Raw genomic sequence first — 18,025 nt, 5'->3', positions numbered from 1 at the left:
ATTTAGACTTTGTATTCGTTTCTGGAACACAACTATAGTATCAGCACGAGAACGTATATCCCGACTTTTAACTCTGCAGGGAGGATCCATCACCCCTGCCATTAGCTATCTAAATGTAGGCATTCCCCTTCTGATATGGAAAAAGAGCTTTTGACATTCGGCTCCCCTTTAGAGCCAATGGAGGGAAATAGGCACTTTTAGGCCACTTTTAGACGTGTGCTCCAGGGTGAAGTAAATCACATGCCCTCAGTGCAGGTGTCTCTCTTCAGGTGCCATAGAGGAAGCCAGAATGAGTAGTTCAGACATAAACAAAAAATGTCGATGTCCCAGATTTAGTCAGATGAATCCTACAGTGTGTCACAAACTTTCTTCTAGATTTTATACGTGCATATTTTTTTCTTCAAGAAAATGTTTCACTGGGAACAATCAAATGCTTTATTATATATGGAATAATTTCAGCTTTCAAAAGATTGTCTGAGAATGCCATAATATTTACATACAAGTATTGCCCAAACAAGTATAAATTTAAGGATCTGCAGATTCCCAATGTGCCAGTGATTTTTTTATTTTATTATTTGGTGTGTACCCAACAGTATTCATGCGATTATAGGCACAGGCAGGCATATTAGTACATCATGGAGTTTCTTAGGAGGAGTAATTGAACATCTGGCTAATCTCCTGCACATCCCTTATATGCATGGATTAAAACTGGCTTTGCTACCTTGGCATCAAAGTGGCTTGGAGTGTGCTCCTTCAGTTCAAAGTGGTTTGATTTTAATGAAGAAAGCACTCTCGATACACTCTTTTGGAATGGTTTTTGTTTTGAAAATGTACACTCGGAGTGGTGAGCTCGTTGAAATGAAATTACTTTGAAGTGAAGCAGTGCATTCCCAGCCACTCAGATGCAAGGAAAGTTTAGGAGGTTTAAATGCAGAGGAAGAAGCTGATCTGTATAACATATCTCCAGCATAAGAAATTCCTTTCTTTTTATTGTGCAAAAAAAATGCAAGAGGGAGTAGATACCTGCTGCCTGACTATGCGAGGAGACTTGCATCATTACCTTTGTGGAAGAAGAATGACGGGTTCTTTCAAGGGGACTATGGTTAGCGTAGTGTGAGCAGAAATGGGAAAGAGCTGAAAGGAGACAAAGACTTTTAACTATTAGAAGAGGAATGGCATGCGAAGACAGGCAATAGAAACATTTATTAAAGGGAAAAAAAAGTACTGGCTTTATAAGAACAGGAAGGAAAGGACTTCCCAAACTGCCATGTAAAGGACTGAAATTCTCTTTCCAGTCTCTTATCTTCTTTCTTTATTTTTCTGTCTCAGTTTCTGCTATGAGATCTTTATGTGGAGAAGGACATAGAGCCCTTAGATGGGAAGTTGACTGTGTGAGCAAAATAATCCTTCAGTATTCATTTATGAGAGCTCCTAATACATTCAAAGAAAGTCAACTCCAGAGCTCCTTGGCCAAATCGCTGATGTGGGACTTTGGGAAGAAGTTACAGCTGAGAAAATAAAGGGATACGTTAAACATAGTGAAGGGCAAAGGAAAAGTAAAGTTATAGATAAAGAGGAGAGAAAAGACAGACAGGCATGCCAAAAAAAGGAAAAGAAAGACGGCAGAAATGGAGAAGCAGCTTAAAATGAAAGTGTTAGGAAGAATGAAATAAAAGCATCAGGGAAGGAGCAAGGTCTAAAATAAAAAAAAGAACAGGAAAGGAGAGAAGAAATACGCAGTTAAAACAGTCAATCTTGTCAATAAAGTACCAGAGCATCAGGTAGAACAAAAGCAAAATGGCGTGAAGTCATTTTGATTTATGATATGAGAAGGGGAGAGAGAGAACAAAAATAGAGAGACGAGCACCACAGGAATTTCCTCTTTATCATGTTTCCACATTGCATTTATTTTCAAGCCTTCTGTATCTCAGATTTCTCTCCCTCCCATTCCTCATTTCATTCTTCAATAAGCTGTAGAGACAGTTCTTGCCAATTTTGTGACTCTCAGTGAAATGAAGTCTAGCCCTATAAGAACCCTCTTTTTCTTTCGCTTGAATGAGTAGGTCTCAGATTCCTCTGACTTCAGAAATTGTCGCAGCTTATTTTCAGGTTACCGTACAGGAGCGGGGGTAGAATCAGGCAGAGCTGATTCTAATAACTGAAGATGTAAAGAACCAAAATTTTAGTATTATGAAGTGTAGCATATATTTCAGACTTTATATTATAAGCAGCTATCTTAACTATATATGAACCTTAAGAAACATATTTTCAATTGCTTGTCCATTTAAGAAATGCTTTGTTTTCCCTCAAAGCCTTCAGAAACACAAAACAAGTGGGTTTTGTTGATAAATACGTATGCAGGTTACCCTGTTAAAAAAGGAGCAGCAAACCAGAATAATTTGCCAGAATAGTTTAAAATTGAGATCTCTGAAGTTACATTTGTGCCGTCTGTTGATGTGCTAAATTTGCTAGCATCTTTTAAAGACTTACAATTCCCACATTAAAGAGCTAATCCACTTTTTCATGAAAATTTACTTGCTTTATGTCTAGCTCATGTTATGAACTAATAGCCAGCATAATCTTCTATTCAGAAACCAAGGGGTTTTTTTCAGTTATATACACACAAAAGGCATTTTAAATCAAAACTGTCTATCCACATTCTACTTCTATATCTCTGAGGGCCAAAAAAGATTTTCCTTTATTTTTTTTCAGGGGAAAAAATCCTCCCCAGGCTAAGATCTTGTATGTCAAATCTAATCTCAGGGTGAATTATAAACTGCTGATAATAAGGCTTTATATAAATGGAAGCATGGTTATAGCCCTCACTATAATATGGTATCTCTGGTTTCAATTATACTTTGCATAATGCAATATATCTTCAGGAGTATCTCATGTAATTAATCAGGTAGTGGTGTAATGCAGACTAGAATAAGGAGAAAACCAGGCATTTGTCGTTTTACAGAGATGGAGAGGGATTTTATTAGTCATTTAGTGAGAGCAGCTCTTTCCTGGTGCCAGCGGATTAGTGCATGCTGGTGTATGGAAATTATTCTTCAGTATTCTATTTTTGTCCTTCAGTGAGCAGAGTTTAAAGTTGCTCTGGAATTACACAGAGAAGCTATACGTGATTAGTACAAAGTAAAATTGATTTAAAATAAATTACTATTGCAGACCTCTTTTCACAGAGTTTCACTTTGGTCCTGGCATGAAAGGTGGAGGGGTTTTTTTGGTGTAGAATGGATTTCATCAATTAAGATCAAAAAGCTGTAGAAATCAGAGATGGAAAAAAAATCTTGTCAGGTCATCTCTTCTATCGATGCACGAACATTGTCTACAGCATATTTCTTTAATATGTAGTCAAACTTCACTTTCAAGACCAGAGTGAAGGGCTTCCACTGTTCCCCTTAGCAGATTATTTCATAGTTACATAAACTTCCTTTACTCCTGAAAGCATGTCTGAAATTTCCTCTTTTTTTCTATTTTTGATGAATTACAACTTTTCAGATTTTTTTCTCACACCAGCTTTACCAGTGTTTATAACCTTCTAAGGTTTCTAAACAAGCTTCTGTGTTTGCCTCTTCCAGAGCCAACATTTAAACAAGCTGTATCACTCTTTTATCTTTTCCCCTTGAGCCAGTGTAATTAACTCTTTAAAAGTACTTTTTGCTGCTCTCATCTGAAATTTCCCCCGTTAACAGCCATGATTTGGCTTCGGTCAGTTTAGAGCACCAATGCAACTCACTGGAGTTGTTCAGGAAGGCTATTCACATCCTTGTCCGCTTAAATGGAGCCTCGACCTTTTTCTTTTGTAGCATTTGTAACTGTGCATGCATTGCAGTTCACTACTTACCCATACGCCTCAGCTTTTTCAGAATTATCCCAGCTAACTCCCTGACACTAAACAATTAGGTCTGCAGGTTTTTTAGGCAGTCCCTTTATTCGTTATACTTGCAGGTCTCCAGCATTAGGGCTTTTCAGCTTGGAAAACAGATGACTGAGTAGTAAATGGGGAATGATTATTCATATTTCCTATAATACAAAAAACAGGAGCATCAAATGAAATGGCAAAGGGATAAACAACGTGATTTTCTTTGTCGTGCTATGCATGTTTAAACTGTGGACTTCATTACCTCAGCACATTTTGGACGTCAGAATTAGAAATAATTATAAACCATGATTAGACTAATGGAATAATGTAAGCAAGTGTTATTAAGATCAACAGAGTAAGTGCATCCCAAGGAAATTCCTAAACCACTGAAGAACTAGGGAGGCTATTGCAGCAGAAATACCACTTTATACTTGCCCTTCTCTATATCGTTCCTGAAGCATCACCACCGAACCTGGTCAAATACAAAATACTAAATGAGGCAAACTGTAGATATTATCTTTTACAGTCATTTGTTATTTATATTCTACTAACATTAATACTCAAGTGGATTTCCAACTGATCCTTGAAAAAAACACCAGCTTCCAGCCTAATTTTTGTGTCGGCTAAAATCATTCTCAGTTTTGCAGGTGGGTAAAAGAAACATACTGGTGTGATCAGTCCAGCAGCTCATTTGATGCCAGAGATTTTTTTTCCCCCTACTCCACTAGGCTGCTGGCTTTCACTGATTTAAATTTTAGGGATGAGCCAGATGGTTGATTTCTGAATGCATTTAGGTATGTGTGGAAAACCCCATTTTTCTCAGCCAAAAGAGACACAAGTAAACTTGATTTAAGAAAAAAAGTATATATACAATCACAATTAAAGTGTTGATTTGCACGTTTTAAGCTTGTTGTATATCATACAGAAACTAGGACAAAGACTTAGTAAAATGACAACTTCCAGTTGGGACCAAAGGGAAACTTACATCCTCATAAATTCAGATTCCCAATGACTTCATGCTTCTGAATACGTTCCCTCTCTCAGAAAATAACACTGCAGTCATTTGGAGGCAATGATGTAGCAGCCAGGAGGACCTGATCGCGTACCTAGCGGTGTCGGTGGCAGTATTGCAGATGACTTCCGGTGGTGCAGGATCACATTCATCACCAGCATCTTTTATTTTTCAGAAATTCAGAGAACTTCACTGTTGTTTTTCGGACCTGTGGCAATTACATACAGAACAGATGTTCTTTACTATAAAAGTTTAAAATAAATGTGTTTGTGACAGATTGTTCTTGAGTCCTAGAAAAATCCTCACTGAGATAAACCTGCGGTATGACCTGTTTGGTCATAACTGCTGTGATCTAACAGCAAAATTGCAATAGTTACCTCTTTCTGACAATAGCACAGTTAAATATGTTGCAGTCTGTTAGATATGTCTTTTTACCAGGTAAACACTGATAGAGTTGTCTGGCTGCAAAACCTAATAATCCAGCTATGCCAGGAATATTTTCACTGTGGTCAAGCAGACTTAAGGCAAAATACAAACGCTCCAATTTTATAAATCACAGTATCTAGCAAACTACCCATTTCTTCCTAAATTTTCCATGTTTTCACTTCGGGTTCTCAGTCAGATGATTCAATGCTATCAGGTTTATTACTGAACTGTAGCTTAAAAATATCTTTTTCAAGCATTTTTCAAAGCTACTGCTGTAAACTTTACCTCATTATCTGCTGTACATGTTTCTTCTTTTGTAACCACTGGGCCTTTACAGTGGTAGATGTGCTCTAATTGCACCTTAAAAATAGATCCTTCCTCATTAGAAATATGTAGATTTTTTTCAGGTGCTGATTTACTGTGGAATGATGAAGGCCTATGATGTCAAAGGTACACTTGTACCGTGGCCCTCCTGATATGAGTGAGAAGTAAGAACTTAGCTGCTTTAAGAATTTGGGCATAACGTCCTCACATTTTTCTTACCTCCAAGACCTTTGTTGTTTCCATGTTTTCACAGTACTTATTTTTGCAGAATTGTTTATTTTTAAATACTCTCTTTAAAGTGTGCTAGGTTAAATCAAGCCTTGCTAATTAAAGGTAGCTTCTCCAAAGCTTGTTGTTGTGGGTTGCTTTAATTGTGTTATAGACTGTTCTTTTATACTGCCTCTCCCAGCTCTTTAGGCATCAGTGTGTCGACACTGCTACAGTGATATTCTTCATATTATTGTGGATTGGAGCATCAAAATTTTACTACAAAACCAGACAACACGTCACAAAGTGGTATTATCAAGGGCTCAGAGACCAAACATTTTCCGCTTTCTACAACTGAAAGACTTGTAAAATTATTCCTTTCATTTGCAAGAAAACAAAGCAGTTTACTAAAACCTGCATGTTTGTTAAACCAAATAAAATCAAAGTCTAATGAACTTTGTAACATTATTCATCTTGCCTTAATGAGTTTGATTTGTATCTTACTGCAGAAATGAGGTGCAATTTGAAAAGGTTCATTTACCATGACTTAAAGCCATCCTATCCTACCACAAAAATTAGGGTTAAATTGTAGCAGCAAGCCTTTTTTTTTTTTTTTTTTGGGGGGGGGGGGGGGGGCACGACACGACTTTTCCCTTTCTTTAACTCTCCTTCCTGAAGGGAAATGTATCTTTTCTTCCATTTGCATGTTCTTTGCACTCTTTTCAGCTCTTCCAGCCTAGCTTCTTCTTTCCGCATCTCTTTAGTCTATTGCAAGCCATTCAGTTTCCAACCTTAGGAGAAAAAAGATATTTTTATCTCTTCTTTATAATATTTCTGCTTCTTTCAGATATAATTTGACTTTACAATTGCTTTCTTTTAGAATCTGTAAAAAATTCTGTGCTAAATTATTTGCGATATGTCTAAGCAATCATATTCTGTTGTGTTATATACAAGTGATTACTTCACTATTAAATCATTCTTCTTTATATCAGATGCTTTGAATCAGATTTGTCATAAGTATAAACCAAAATCATTGCTTGCTCCATCCAGATTGTCATTGCAAACAAACAAGCTGAAGCTATGGAAAGCGTGGATGGCTTCGGCTTGATTTTGCTATCATTTATTCCATTAAAATCAATGGAGTTGTACCAATGTAAGCCTGATGTAGGAAAGAATCAATTTCTGTATACCTATAAAAATCTAAATTGTAGATACATATTTATAGCTGTGTAAAAAGTATAAATATGATGATAATTTGCAAACACCACAGAAAGTATAGAAATAGAGATATTTTATGCACCAACAGGTTCAATTGCATGCAAATAACATGCACAGTATGCATCCTGGTGAAATGCAGTCTAGTTTATTTCAGAGAAAAGAATACGATACTGGTCTAATACACTGTATGCAAAAAGTCATGCATTAATCTTAAATTATCAAGATAAAGTCTACAACCTCTTACAGAATACCTAATATATATCAGATAGGAAAACAAGAATGTTATTTAGACTCATTAATATGATTTGGTGAATAGTCCCCTTGTTAATACAACCTCTTTTTTCTTTCTTTTTTACTGCTTAATAGAGAAGAAAATCACGTTATTCGGACCTTGACTTTGAAGTAAGTTTCACTGAATTATTCCTGATTATTAAAAGTATTTTCCTAAAAGTAAATGTGCAGTGTTAATTTTAGCAGATTTGAGCCTTCTGACACAGTAGATGTCATAGGGTTGTTCAATTGGTATTGTACAGAACATGATGAGCAATTCATTAAAACTACTTTGGTGCAACTTGTTTGTAAAATATTCTGAGATCCAACTGTCATATTGCAATATTAACCATCATGGTTTCAGTTTTTAAATTCTCTGCCTCTTCATTTTCATCTGGGTTGTGGTTTCTTTTTGCTTTGTTTTGTTTTGCTGGCTATCTATCTATTGAAAAAGTGTGACGCTTCTGTAGGACAGGCCACGTCGTTGCAGAAGGTTGCTTTGTTCAAGAGATTCTCAATCATTTGTTCAATCTCTCTTTCTTCAATACTAATTTACTGGCATATGAGTTTCACATCCAAATAGCGATTATGAATGTGTCAAATTTTGAACGATGAAGTGCTGCAGTTGTCAAAGCTTATGGATCACATGCTATATAAAAAAATCAAGTTCACATAAGGTTTACGTAAGGCTATCCACAATTTCAGACTTAGACCCTGTTGAGTAAGAAGGTTGGGTTGTGTTACTTAATGACTATTTTGTTCTATCTCAGTCAGTGTGATTAAGTTTCTTACAGTTTTGTTTATTTGAGTTTTTTTTCTCTGCTCTCTACCGGAAGCAATACAGTAGTTAGTTTTCAAGGGGTTGTTAATAATGTATGGATTTGGGGGTTTTGCATACGTTGTCTGTTCATGCATATTAATAGTTTGATATAAATCATTATGTGCGTCTCCAGAGAAGTTGAACAATCATAATATTTGCACAGAACCTACAGATCTAGGGCTAAACTTTAACATCCAGTGATCAGTATATATCAACCACAACGTTAAAAATTACCCTGTCTGTTTGCATGTGCAAACAAAAACATTTTTTATTATTATTTGGGCTGTAAGCACAGCACATGCACTTTCAGAGTTCAGATTCTAGTCCATAGAAAAGAGGCAGAACCAGCAAAATGCAGCAAAAATAGCAGTGGTCACAGAAGCCTTGCAACGAGAGGAGGGTTTGCTTTGGTGACCTGCTTTTGCTGAAAGGCTGACCTTTTAGGTCTGATTGTGGTTTCTTGGTAGTTTAACATCAGGCCTTAATCTCTTATGTCATTTTCCCCCAGAGACTATAGCTACCTTAAGCCATCACAAAACATCTCAAATAAGGCACCAAAGATTCACACAGTACGTTTAAGGAAAATAAAATGAAAAGATTACGCTAAATATGCTTTAGGATAAATGCATAGAAAGGAAGAAGAAAAATATGAATCAACAACAAAATTCTGATGAGCAAGCAATTCTAAAATTAAATTCAAGCAATATGAACAGAAGTTTTATAATTATAGTGATATAAAGAATTCTGAATTTTACTGTTCTTTATTGCAGGGTAGGAATATCATGCTGTTCACAATGAGAACATTCTCTGTGGTAACAGATACTAAAACATTCTTCCTATTACTCAGGAGAGCATAATCCAACACCAAACAAACACCAACGATGAGGGATACATTCTGCTCTCAAGAACCAGGCCTCCCATTACATATTTTCTTTTGACTCACATCGTTTATTTAAGATGCTTACACCTTATTCTTGTCGTGTTTGCAGCATGTTGCTCCGTGGCCTAATATTTTTAGAAGTATGATTATAATGCAGGAAAATATATTTGTTTGTAAAAAGGGAATGATGGGGCCATTGCGAGTGACTGCCGAGGAAGTGAGAGTGGCCACCATACTGCGCCAGTTGCTGCTGTGTTTTAGAAGTACTGACTCAGACTAACCCCATCTCACCTCCCTGTTTTATGGTTCCTCTGATTAAGCCTGTGGGCTTTCCTGTGTTCTTACACATAGCATGGTTGTCTGTCTGAGGTAAAGCAAAATGAAAAAGCCATAAAACGTTCAAATAGCCACCCAGATTCCTTCGCTCAGCAAGGCATCCTGATGAAGGGAATTGAGATAGTGTTGTGTGGCCAAAACGCTGCTATTCTGATACCTCAAAGCAGCTTGACTGCAAAATAGAACAGAGCCTGGAGGTGAGGTCGAGCTCGAGTGATTGGCCGTACTACTTAAATGTTTAACACTTTCTCTGTTTTGCCTGCGACCAGTGCCAGCTGGCAGTCTCTGAGACCACGTCCTTCCACAGTTCTGAGGATAACAAATGCTATGGATGTGGTTCTGAGGAGAGCAAATGCTAAATACGCAGTATGGACAAGACTGTGTCAAGCTTGGCTCCTTCCATCCTTTTCCTTTTAAGACTCTCCCAGCAGCCTCTACACCCTCAACCTCTCACACATGTCTCTCTATAGCCATACGAGACAAACCCTCAGGCTATGCCTATCTTACTAAATTAGACATTTGGGGGAATATTCCTGGGTGCCAAAATGCCAGTTTTTATATGGATGATTTTTTAGAAAGACCTTCACTATTTTAGTCTGGAGCACACTTGTCCCTCCAAACAGTTCCTGAAATGTCCTTAGTGAACCAGTGCAACCTAGGTACCATTCACAGTAGGCAATTTGGTTGTAGACTTCTTGTTTTGGACACTAAGAGAATTTAGTAGCATTCATGGAGAACATTCCATGCTAGATGGTGCCAGAGAATGGTCTTGGACATGTCTGACTTACTATTGTGGACTCACAGTTTCATAGTTTTAAAAAAAAAAAAAAAAAAAAAAATATATATATATATATGTATATATATATACACTGTGCTAGTGGGCTGCAATGCAACACTCACCTTAATATAGACAATTTGAAGTAAAAACAAAGAAACACAAAAAAAGCAATTTTATTCTGAGGGCCACAGGTGAAACGCAAAGCCAGCTGCTATGTGGTGTGAACACAGGCAGACTATGACTGTACTCAACACCATAAAATACCCTCTGTCCCTGTTATCTCCAATATATGTAGAAACACAGGTTTAGTTTTAAGGGCCTTTGCAATGGACTACAAATAATAAAATTCCTGTGACTCTGCTGGTTAGTGTTATAGAAAACTTATGTCTCCTGTCGAAGGAAAGGGAGAGAGAAAAAGATGACATCCAAACTGGCCAGCCCTTATCATAAATCTTAAGTTGGTTAGAGAGGAGGCTCTCAAGAACTGGGCCACCTGTATCTTGTTTTCCCTTTTTAAATAGGTTACCATTACATTCTTAAGTTATCCCTTTATATAGAAAAAAGAAGATAGACTGTAATGTACTGCATTAAGTCTGTAGGCAGAAAGTATTTCTGCTACATAATATACTGTCCACTATTAGATTTTGCAAAACACTGACTAGTCTAGTTGAAATTTGAAGTTTGCTAAAATGAGCAGTCAACATGCAACCGCTTTCCAGGTCTTTTCTTGCTATTACCAAGGATTAGTTTAGACTCATTCATGCAGTCCAGTATCCAAAACATGACGAAAATTATAGATCTGGGCGTTTGGGATCCTTGCTGCTGCTGGCTGTGGTAACCCCAGCTAAGTGCCCTCCAACCCCAGTCATTATGTTCTGGTTTTCCCTACAGCTGGACAGGTAGCTTTTTCATGAAGGCTCACCACTAATACTCAGCTGTCAGATCAAATAAAATTCATTCTAATTATGTTGAACAGAAATACAGATGCTGTGGAAATTCCCAGGAGGACTTTGTAATAGGTGTGCGCTGACACTTAGAAAAACATACAGAAGTTAAACAGTATTATTGACATGCATTTTAGGATTCAAGATCACAATTACCTTTAAATTCTGTGAGAGGGTCCGACTCCTGGATTTCCCCAGCCGTCCACCCCACTCTCCTGTTTCTATGAGGCATTCATTGGATCTGCTCTGGTAATAACATTTATGGCAAATATAATTCAGAAAAGTGCCTTATTACCCTGCTCCCCTGGATTCGAGTCATCTCTGGCTCTTTTTGTGCTCCACCCATGAAGGAGAGCAAGGATACATGAGATAAGTGTGAATACCAGAAGGTCTTGTTTTCTGTCCACAGAGCAGTAGACTCACACCAGCAATAATGCTAAATTGATCATTAATTGCTGGAGCTGCATTCGTCCAGAATTTCATCTGCAACAGCTATTCATTATAACAACATTACAAAAGTTTTAAATAGTTCTCTTACTAACCTGAAGACATGTCTCGAAGGCAAAGGTGAAAAAAATATGACTGCAGGGAAAAATCCTTTCCCGTTCCTAAGTTTGGCAACTGATCGTACCTATAACATCTTGAAAACACAGCATGTTTCCGTTATAGGGCTGGGAAGGCATTCCCCCATCTGTTCTTTTCACTCTTAGCTATTTTGTACAATATTTGAGAGAGAACATTTTAACCTGTGACAATATAGAAAATCTGCAAGGCAAACTGAATTACATTATTAGTAGTAGTAGTATTAGTATTAGTATTAGTATTATTATTCATAAGATTGACCACAAATCTTCATGAGAATACTTGTGCTTGAACTAGAGTTCAGCTAAAGCCCTGTCATAAATAAAAAAGGGAGCTGGGTACAGAATTATGTTTGAAGTCCCTCCCATCTCGATGATAGCCATCCACACTCTGAATCCTCTTCTGAGCATAGGTGCTCATTAGAGTAAGGCTTAGTCTTTTCAAAACACACACTTGACGTCACTTGTGAGTGGGGTAGAAATGTGGAAGGGCTGTCGGTTCAGCCTGACCCCCTTTGGGGTGTGGGGCACAGGAGTTGTGGAACCTGAAGGAAAGACCACAAGAAGACGGTGGCTTACTCGGGTGCTTCTGGAGGGGATGCGACGCGACATCAATGGGCAAATCCCCAGGGCAGCATGAGGAGCTCCTTTTCCATCCGGTTCAGGTCCTGATGCTACTACAATCACCTTAGTATATATCGGTCAAGATCTCCAGCTCTGCATTGATAAAACTTATGTATTTCCAAGATTGCTAAAGCTGTGTTTTCCACATCGCGCATTTAACAGAGAAAACAGATTAAACCCCCACAAATACTTTGTGGGTTATTTTCTCATAAAAGAGAAAGAGTTACCCAACAGAGCACATTTTCTAGAAAGGAGAGAAGATGGTGCTTTCTAACAAGGAATTTAAAAGAAGTCTAGAAAGGAAGAGTTAAAGAAAATTAAGTTATGGCACCTTCGGTTCAGATTGTTCTTTATAAGTAGTAGGGAGGGGCAGGTGTCAGTGGGTAGGAATTATGGAAAGGAAGCCAGGAAAACACTAAGCAACCAAAAGAGCCATAGGTACATGTGCATACCAGTCATTCTGCTATTAAGAATAAAATTTAAAGCCTTTTTTTCTGGCAGACTTCCCACTGTAAGTGTTTAATTTCTCCTCCTACCTGCTTCTCCTCAGGAATAATGTAATGAACTATGTAAGACATTTGCATTATTCATATTTGCTATTTAACGAGTTTCTGGGTACACGATTCAGAAAAATATCAGAAAGTAGCATTCTCTATATTCCTAACCTTCTATTAAAAAGTTTCCAACTGGAGATACTTGTTTCACAATCATATGCTATTTCTTGCTTTTAGAGTCAGTATTTTAACCCACCAAATCTGTTTTATTCCCTTCAGCATGTCTCCTTATTTCAGCCAATAATAATCTTTGCGGCAGAACCTTTCTTTCTTAAATTCTATGTATAGGAAATTTGCTACATATCCCTGTCTACCATAACAGCAACAGCTTAAAAGAATCCCTAGGAAGTCAGTTAAGTGAAACTCCCCCATAACCTTAGATCAGCTATCTCTAGTTAAATTATGTTTTGCGAGGAGTTCCTCACCAAATCCTGCAAAATTGTTTCCTTTATTCACCCTGCAACTCCTGTTAAGTTAATAGGTCTTTAATTGCTTGCTGTATCTCATGTCTCTTTTGTGAATAATGTTGCCAATTTCCTGTTCTCAGAAGTGAAACAAGTTCTCAAGCTACGGCGTAGCTATATTAAGGATAATACGGTTATTACAGCATAGCGGTAGAAATGCATGGCCAAGAGAGCAGTCACCTTTCGTGAAAATTATAAACACAGAATGCAAATGAAAGATAAAGTTAAAATTGGTACTGGTAAAGCATTATTTGAGGGTCAGCTGCTGCCACTCTGTTTTAAAAGGGGCTAACCCAGACTTGGCAGAAGCGTTACTTGCTGGGAAGGGTCACACTCAGGCACCGCGTAGGTAAGTTTGCAGGGTTTGTCACCTACAACGCCAGGGAAAATCAGGCTTGACAGTTAGTGGACACGCGTAGAGGCTGGTGTCCCGCATCTTCTCTGTCAACGTTACTGGCTGCTGCCCTGGCTGTAACTCAGGTTCAAGCAGTTACAAAAGCTTAAGAAAAGCCAAGCTGAGCCCATCTGCTGTTGGACTGAGGTGAAGCATCCTCAGTCCCTCCCGTCCCCTGTTCACCCGGGCCACAGAACCGTGGGAGCGGTTGAACGGTAAGCGGCCTTCGGCTTTGCTCCAGAGGTCGGTCTGAACCCATAGCTGAGCGTGAACTTGTCTGGAAACAACTCCGTTGGTGGGCTTGACAGTCTAGGCTTGAAAACAGGCTTCACCCTCCGTGGAGCTGCCGAGGCGGATACGTGGCCGAGGGCTCCTCCAACTGTGGGGGCTGTCGGGGGTCCCCGCCTCTTGCACAGGAGTGCCACTTAATTCGGTTTTGTGGAAGAGTGCCCTGCGCATGGGCTGGAGGGAGGGCGGTTTCCCATTGCCCAGTCCGTGACAAAAGAAAGCAAGTAAAATTGAGAAACTGTGCCTACTTTTCTTAATAAGAATGCCATTTCAGCTGCATTTTATGATGATCTGAATGACAAGAAGATGTCTAATTAGAAAGGCATAACGTTTGAGGCTTTTCCATTTGGGGCCAGGATTTCTGAGTTCAGTGTTCTCATAAAAGTTATTCCTATACGGACCATTACAAACTGCTGTTGCATTCCTACAGAAATTAAAATATTAGCATCCATGTTAATTTTCTGTTTTCTGCAGAAAAGAGAAATTCTAGAAAATATTCCTAGTGTGCAAAAGAAATACCCTTCTGAGAAACTGCCATCACTTTCAAAATACTTCTAGGCTAGCACAAAAACAGTGTCCCTTGATTTCAGCAACTCAATAAATGTGGGGTAAAAACAGTCTCTTCTACACAGGAAGAACATTAAACAGAGCAGAGGCAAGGCTCGGTGCAATTCACTTCCATTGGTCAAGTCTACAGGGAAAAGATGGCCCTGACAAATTCAATTTACTTTATTATGTTGGGGAAAATAATGCTTCTCTTTAAAAAAAAAAACAAATTCAATTATAAATATAAGCAATTATGTTCCATTTTGCAGAAGGTCATGCATACAAGAAAGAGGCACATGGAATTGTTTCAAGAGTTAAATCAGAAATTTCAGACGCTGGACAGATTTCGGGATGTACCAAAATCAGGCAGTATGGTAAGTTTTCCTTCTTAGATATTTAAAATATGATGGATCCTTAACAACAACAATGAAACAAGAGTCCTTTGAATTCAGTGTTATTTCCCGAGAAGACCTTGCTCTGCACTACCTTTAGATAGCCTCTGAAATTAGAACAAAAGATATTTTCAGTAATCTAACCTATGATGAGACACATTAGGTTTTACAACTAGACCATAACTGACTCACTGACATCATTATAGATGACAAGTAATTGGACTGCAGGGAACAGATTTCAGATCTGTATGTGTCTCCCAAGTCTAAAGGACTTATACAGAGAAAGCAGCTCACTAATGTAATTTGGCCAATAGGGCTTTTCCTCTAGCTAGGCAAGCAGATATTACATTAGTTACTACAAACAAGTCCAGCCAGATTCACCTAGACGCGAGACGGTCTGGAAAGCACACAGGGTCTCTGTAATGCCGTGTCTTTTTCATAATAGGTTTATAAATATTTACCATGGGAAAAGCAAAAATTAAATCATCCTGAGTTGACTCTGCTATCATCATCATTCAAATTTATACACACACACTCATACACACATGCATAACACCCTGACTACATCTGATAATGAGAGCAAGGAAATAGTTGATTCTGCCTAATTAAAACAGCTAATTTAGTGTGACATATTTGTTAGCAGTAATATTATGATTAGTAATAATTTTTTATATAATTTTATAATGTGAAAATTGTATATTAAATGGAACTGAGCTAGAATCATTGTATTCTATAACTTTTTCAGAAGAGCTGCTCTCAGACATGAAGAAGAGGTATTAAGCAGATGTGAGGCCAATGGATTTACATCATTTACATCACCTTAATCCAGCAGAAATTTGGCCCTGATTCTTTGATGAACCTTTAGCTGTGATATGTGTTATTTTGCACCCAGTTCTCGCTCACTCCCCTCTGAGATTTGCTGACATGTAAAGTTTGCATTCGCCTCCCTATTTGAGATTTGCTGTCCGTGTAAAGCTTGAATTAATTCCAAATCTCAAAGGGAATCTCAGTGGAAGAGTTGTTTTTACTCTGTTTCATATCGGCTCTATGTTTTTGAAAGGTCTGCTAATAAAAGCTGCCTAGAGGAATGGTTTTTCTGTAGGACAGTCAGAGAGTGATCCAGGTACCTAAATATAGGCACCTCAGGCTATTTTAGACAGCCTCAGGTGTCTTAGTCTACAGCACGGTACAGACAGTGGTGACACAGGACTCAAAGGAGACCTGCACCTCTCACGAAAGGTAGTTGGAGATCAGGCAGAAAATCCAAAGGCATCTAAAACGGTGCAAAAAACGTTAGGTTTTGGCAACTAAGCCCCACCCAACATGTTACAGCAGAAATTACTAATTGAATTGGTCTTAGTCCATAATGTCTTTTACCCTATAAAACTTCGCATTAAAAAAAAATTCATTTGGTAGAAAATAACCAGCTTTCAGCCCGTTAATCCTAATAGACATTAGCTCGTCAGCCTGTAAAGCAAGGTGGCTCTCACAGCATTTTCAAGGACTAGGTTTCCGCGGTTCTGTCACGCACCTGCCCCGATTTAAAATCCAGCTGGCAATCTCTGTTGCAAACCGCTCCATATTTCAGGCGGCAAGCTCTTCTCAATTACCTTCCCTTCTCTTCTCCCACTTTTCCACACAGCCGCTACTAAAAAGCTGGCTGTTGGTACTGGATCACTCGGCCATTCCTCACGTACGCGGGTTCTCGTGAAAGAAAGGGCTTAGCTGGCAGCTCAGGTGAGGAGCCTGCCAAAGTGTCGATCGTTCGCAGAGAAAGCGTCGCAGCGGTGCTGAACACCCGCCAGCCTGGCTCCCTGCAAAGCCGTTTCCCCTCCCTGGCTTCCGCGGCTCATGAGAGCACGTTAGCGATCGGCCTTGTAACTGGAGAACGCGTTCTTTCATCCTTGGTTTTAATTCTTCTTTCTTTGGTCTTCAGGAGAACTCAGCACCGAGCAAGGCTCCGTGGGACAGTTTCAAAACCACAGGCGACTACCAACACTATACAACGATAAACGTATTAGACACAGAGGCAAAAGATGCTTTAGAACTCAGACCAGCAGAATGGGAGAAGTGTCTGAACTTGCCTTTAGATGTGCAAGAAGGTGACTTTCAAACAGAAGTTTAACAAAAACAAACTGAACAAAACAAAAACAAAAACAAAACTAATTCCTTGCACTGACAATAAAGAGACTTTGGGAATCCTGACGCTCCTGTCTGAACATTGTGACTACTTTATGTCAGGCTCTTCCTGTGCCAAATGTCAGTGGTTTTTCGTACAGTATATTCCCACTAGTGCGGCTAGTGGAGAACCAGGTGTACAATTCTTACCATCGTGTGTTGTAAGTACCCGTGGAATGGATTTGTAAGGTAATCTTTATAGATAAACCTCAAGCAACGATTCATGTTGTAACAGCTTCATTCGGTTTAGTTTTCAAAAAACTTCACCATGAAGCACAATGTATATATTTATGCAGTTTTTAAAGTTTATAACAGTCTGTTTGGCCATTACTACACTTTTTACTTTATAATATAAAAGCAAAGTTTTTGTCATTAAATGAATGTCTGTTGAGCTACATTCTTCATTGCTTTAAATGCAATAAAGTAATAATCTCACTTTTATATGAATAATATATTTCACATCTTTATTATTGCAGTTTTCTCTGGAAAGCTCAGAGTAGCTTTCTCTGCTGCAGCTGTGTATAAAATATTTAAAATGTTGTATGGTGTAAATAAACCTTTGTCTACATATCAGTTTCTTAGTGCATTTTATTCTGTATTTGTTTATCTTAAATTTGCATATCTATAAAGTTTTCTTTAAAAACACACATATTGAATATCCATTTGGAGTTTTAATAGTATGTTGTTCTAGCTCCTGCAAAGAGTTTCTACAGCATATTAGTAGGTTCATAAAGCCGTTCTGCTTTTTCTTAGGTACTCTTTTGTGACAATGTACCATATAAATTGGACTTGTCAGAATACTATTACAATTGTTCTGTTCTATAAGAGCTTTTGTCTTGTTGCAGAAAGACAAATAACGGAAAATACATTAAGTTTCAATACACAGCACCCAAAGAAAATGTTGATTCCAAATAATTACAC

General features: G+C 38.2%; 1 protein-coding gene across 7 annotated transcripts in view; it reads left to right on the top strand.

The window, feature by feature from the left end:
- The window catches only part of ADGRB3 (adhesion G protein-coupled receptor B3), a 464,705-nt gene extending 447,033 nt beyond the window's left edge, over positions 1 to 17,672 (top strand). For 6 of the 7 annotated variants that reach the window (XM_030039041.2, XM_030039021.2, XM_030039011.2 and 3 more), the window contains 3 exons: positions 7,422 to 7,457; positions 14,804 to 14,908; positions 16,863 to 17,672. In XM_030039041.2, coding sequence (XP_029894901.1) covers positions 7,422 to 7,457; positions 14,804 to 14,908; positions 16,863 to 17,051 — 330 coding nt within the window. In that variant the 3' untranslated portion in view covers positions 17,052 to 17,672. The remainder of the gene's footprint in view (positions 1 to 7,421; positions 7,458 to 14,803; positions 14,909 to 16,862) is intronic. The other variant, XM_030039030.2, reaches the window with a different exon arrangement.
- The last annotated feature ends 353 nt before the right edge of the window (positions 17,673 to 18,025 follow it).

Source organism: Aquila chrysaetos, chromosome 2, assembly GCF_900496995.4.
Source record: "Aquila chrysaetos chrysaetos chromosome 2, bAquChr1.4, whole genome shotgun sequence".
NCBI lineage: Eukaryota > Metazoa > Chordata > Aves > Accipitriformes > Accipitridae > Aquila > Aquila chrysaetos.
Note: the sequence above shows the minus strand (reverse complement) of the source record. Positions and strands in the feature narration are given on the sequence as shown.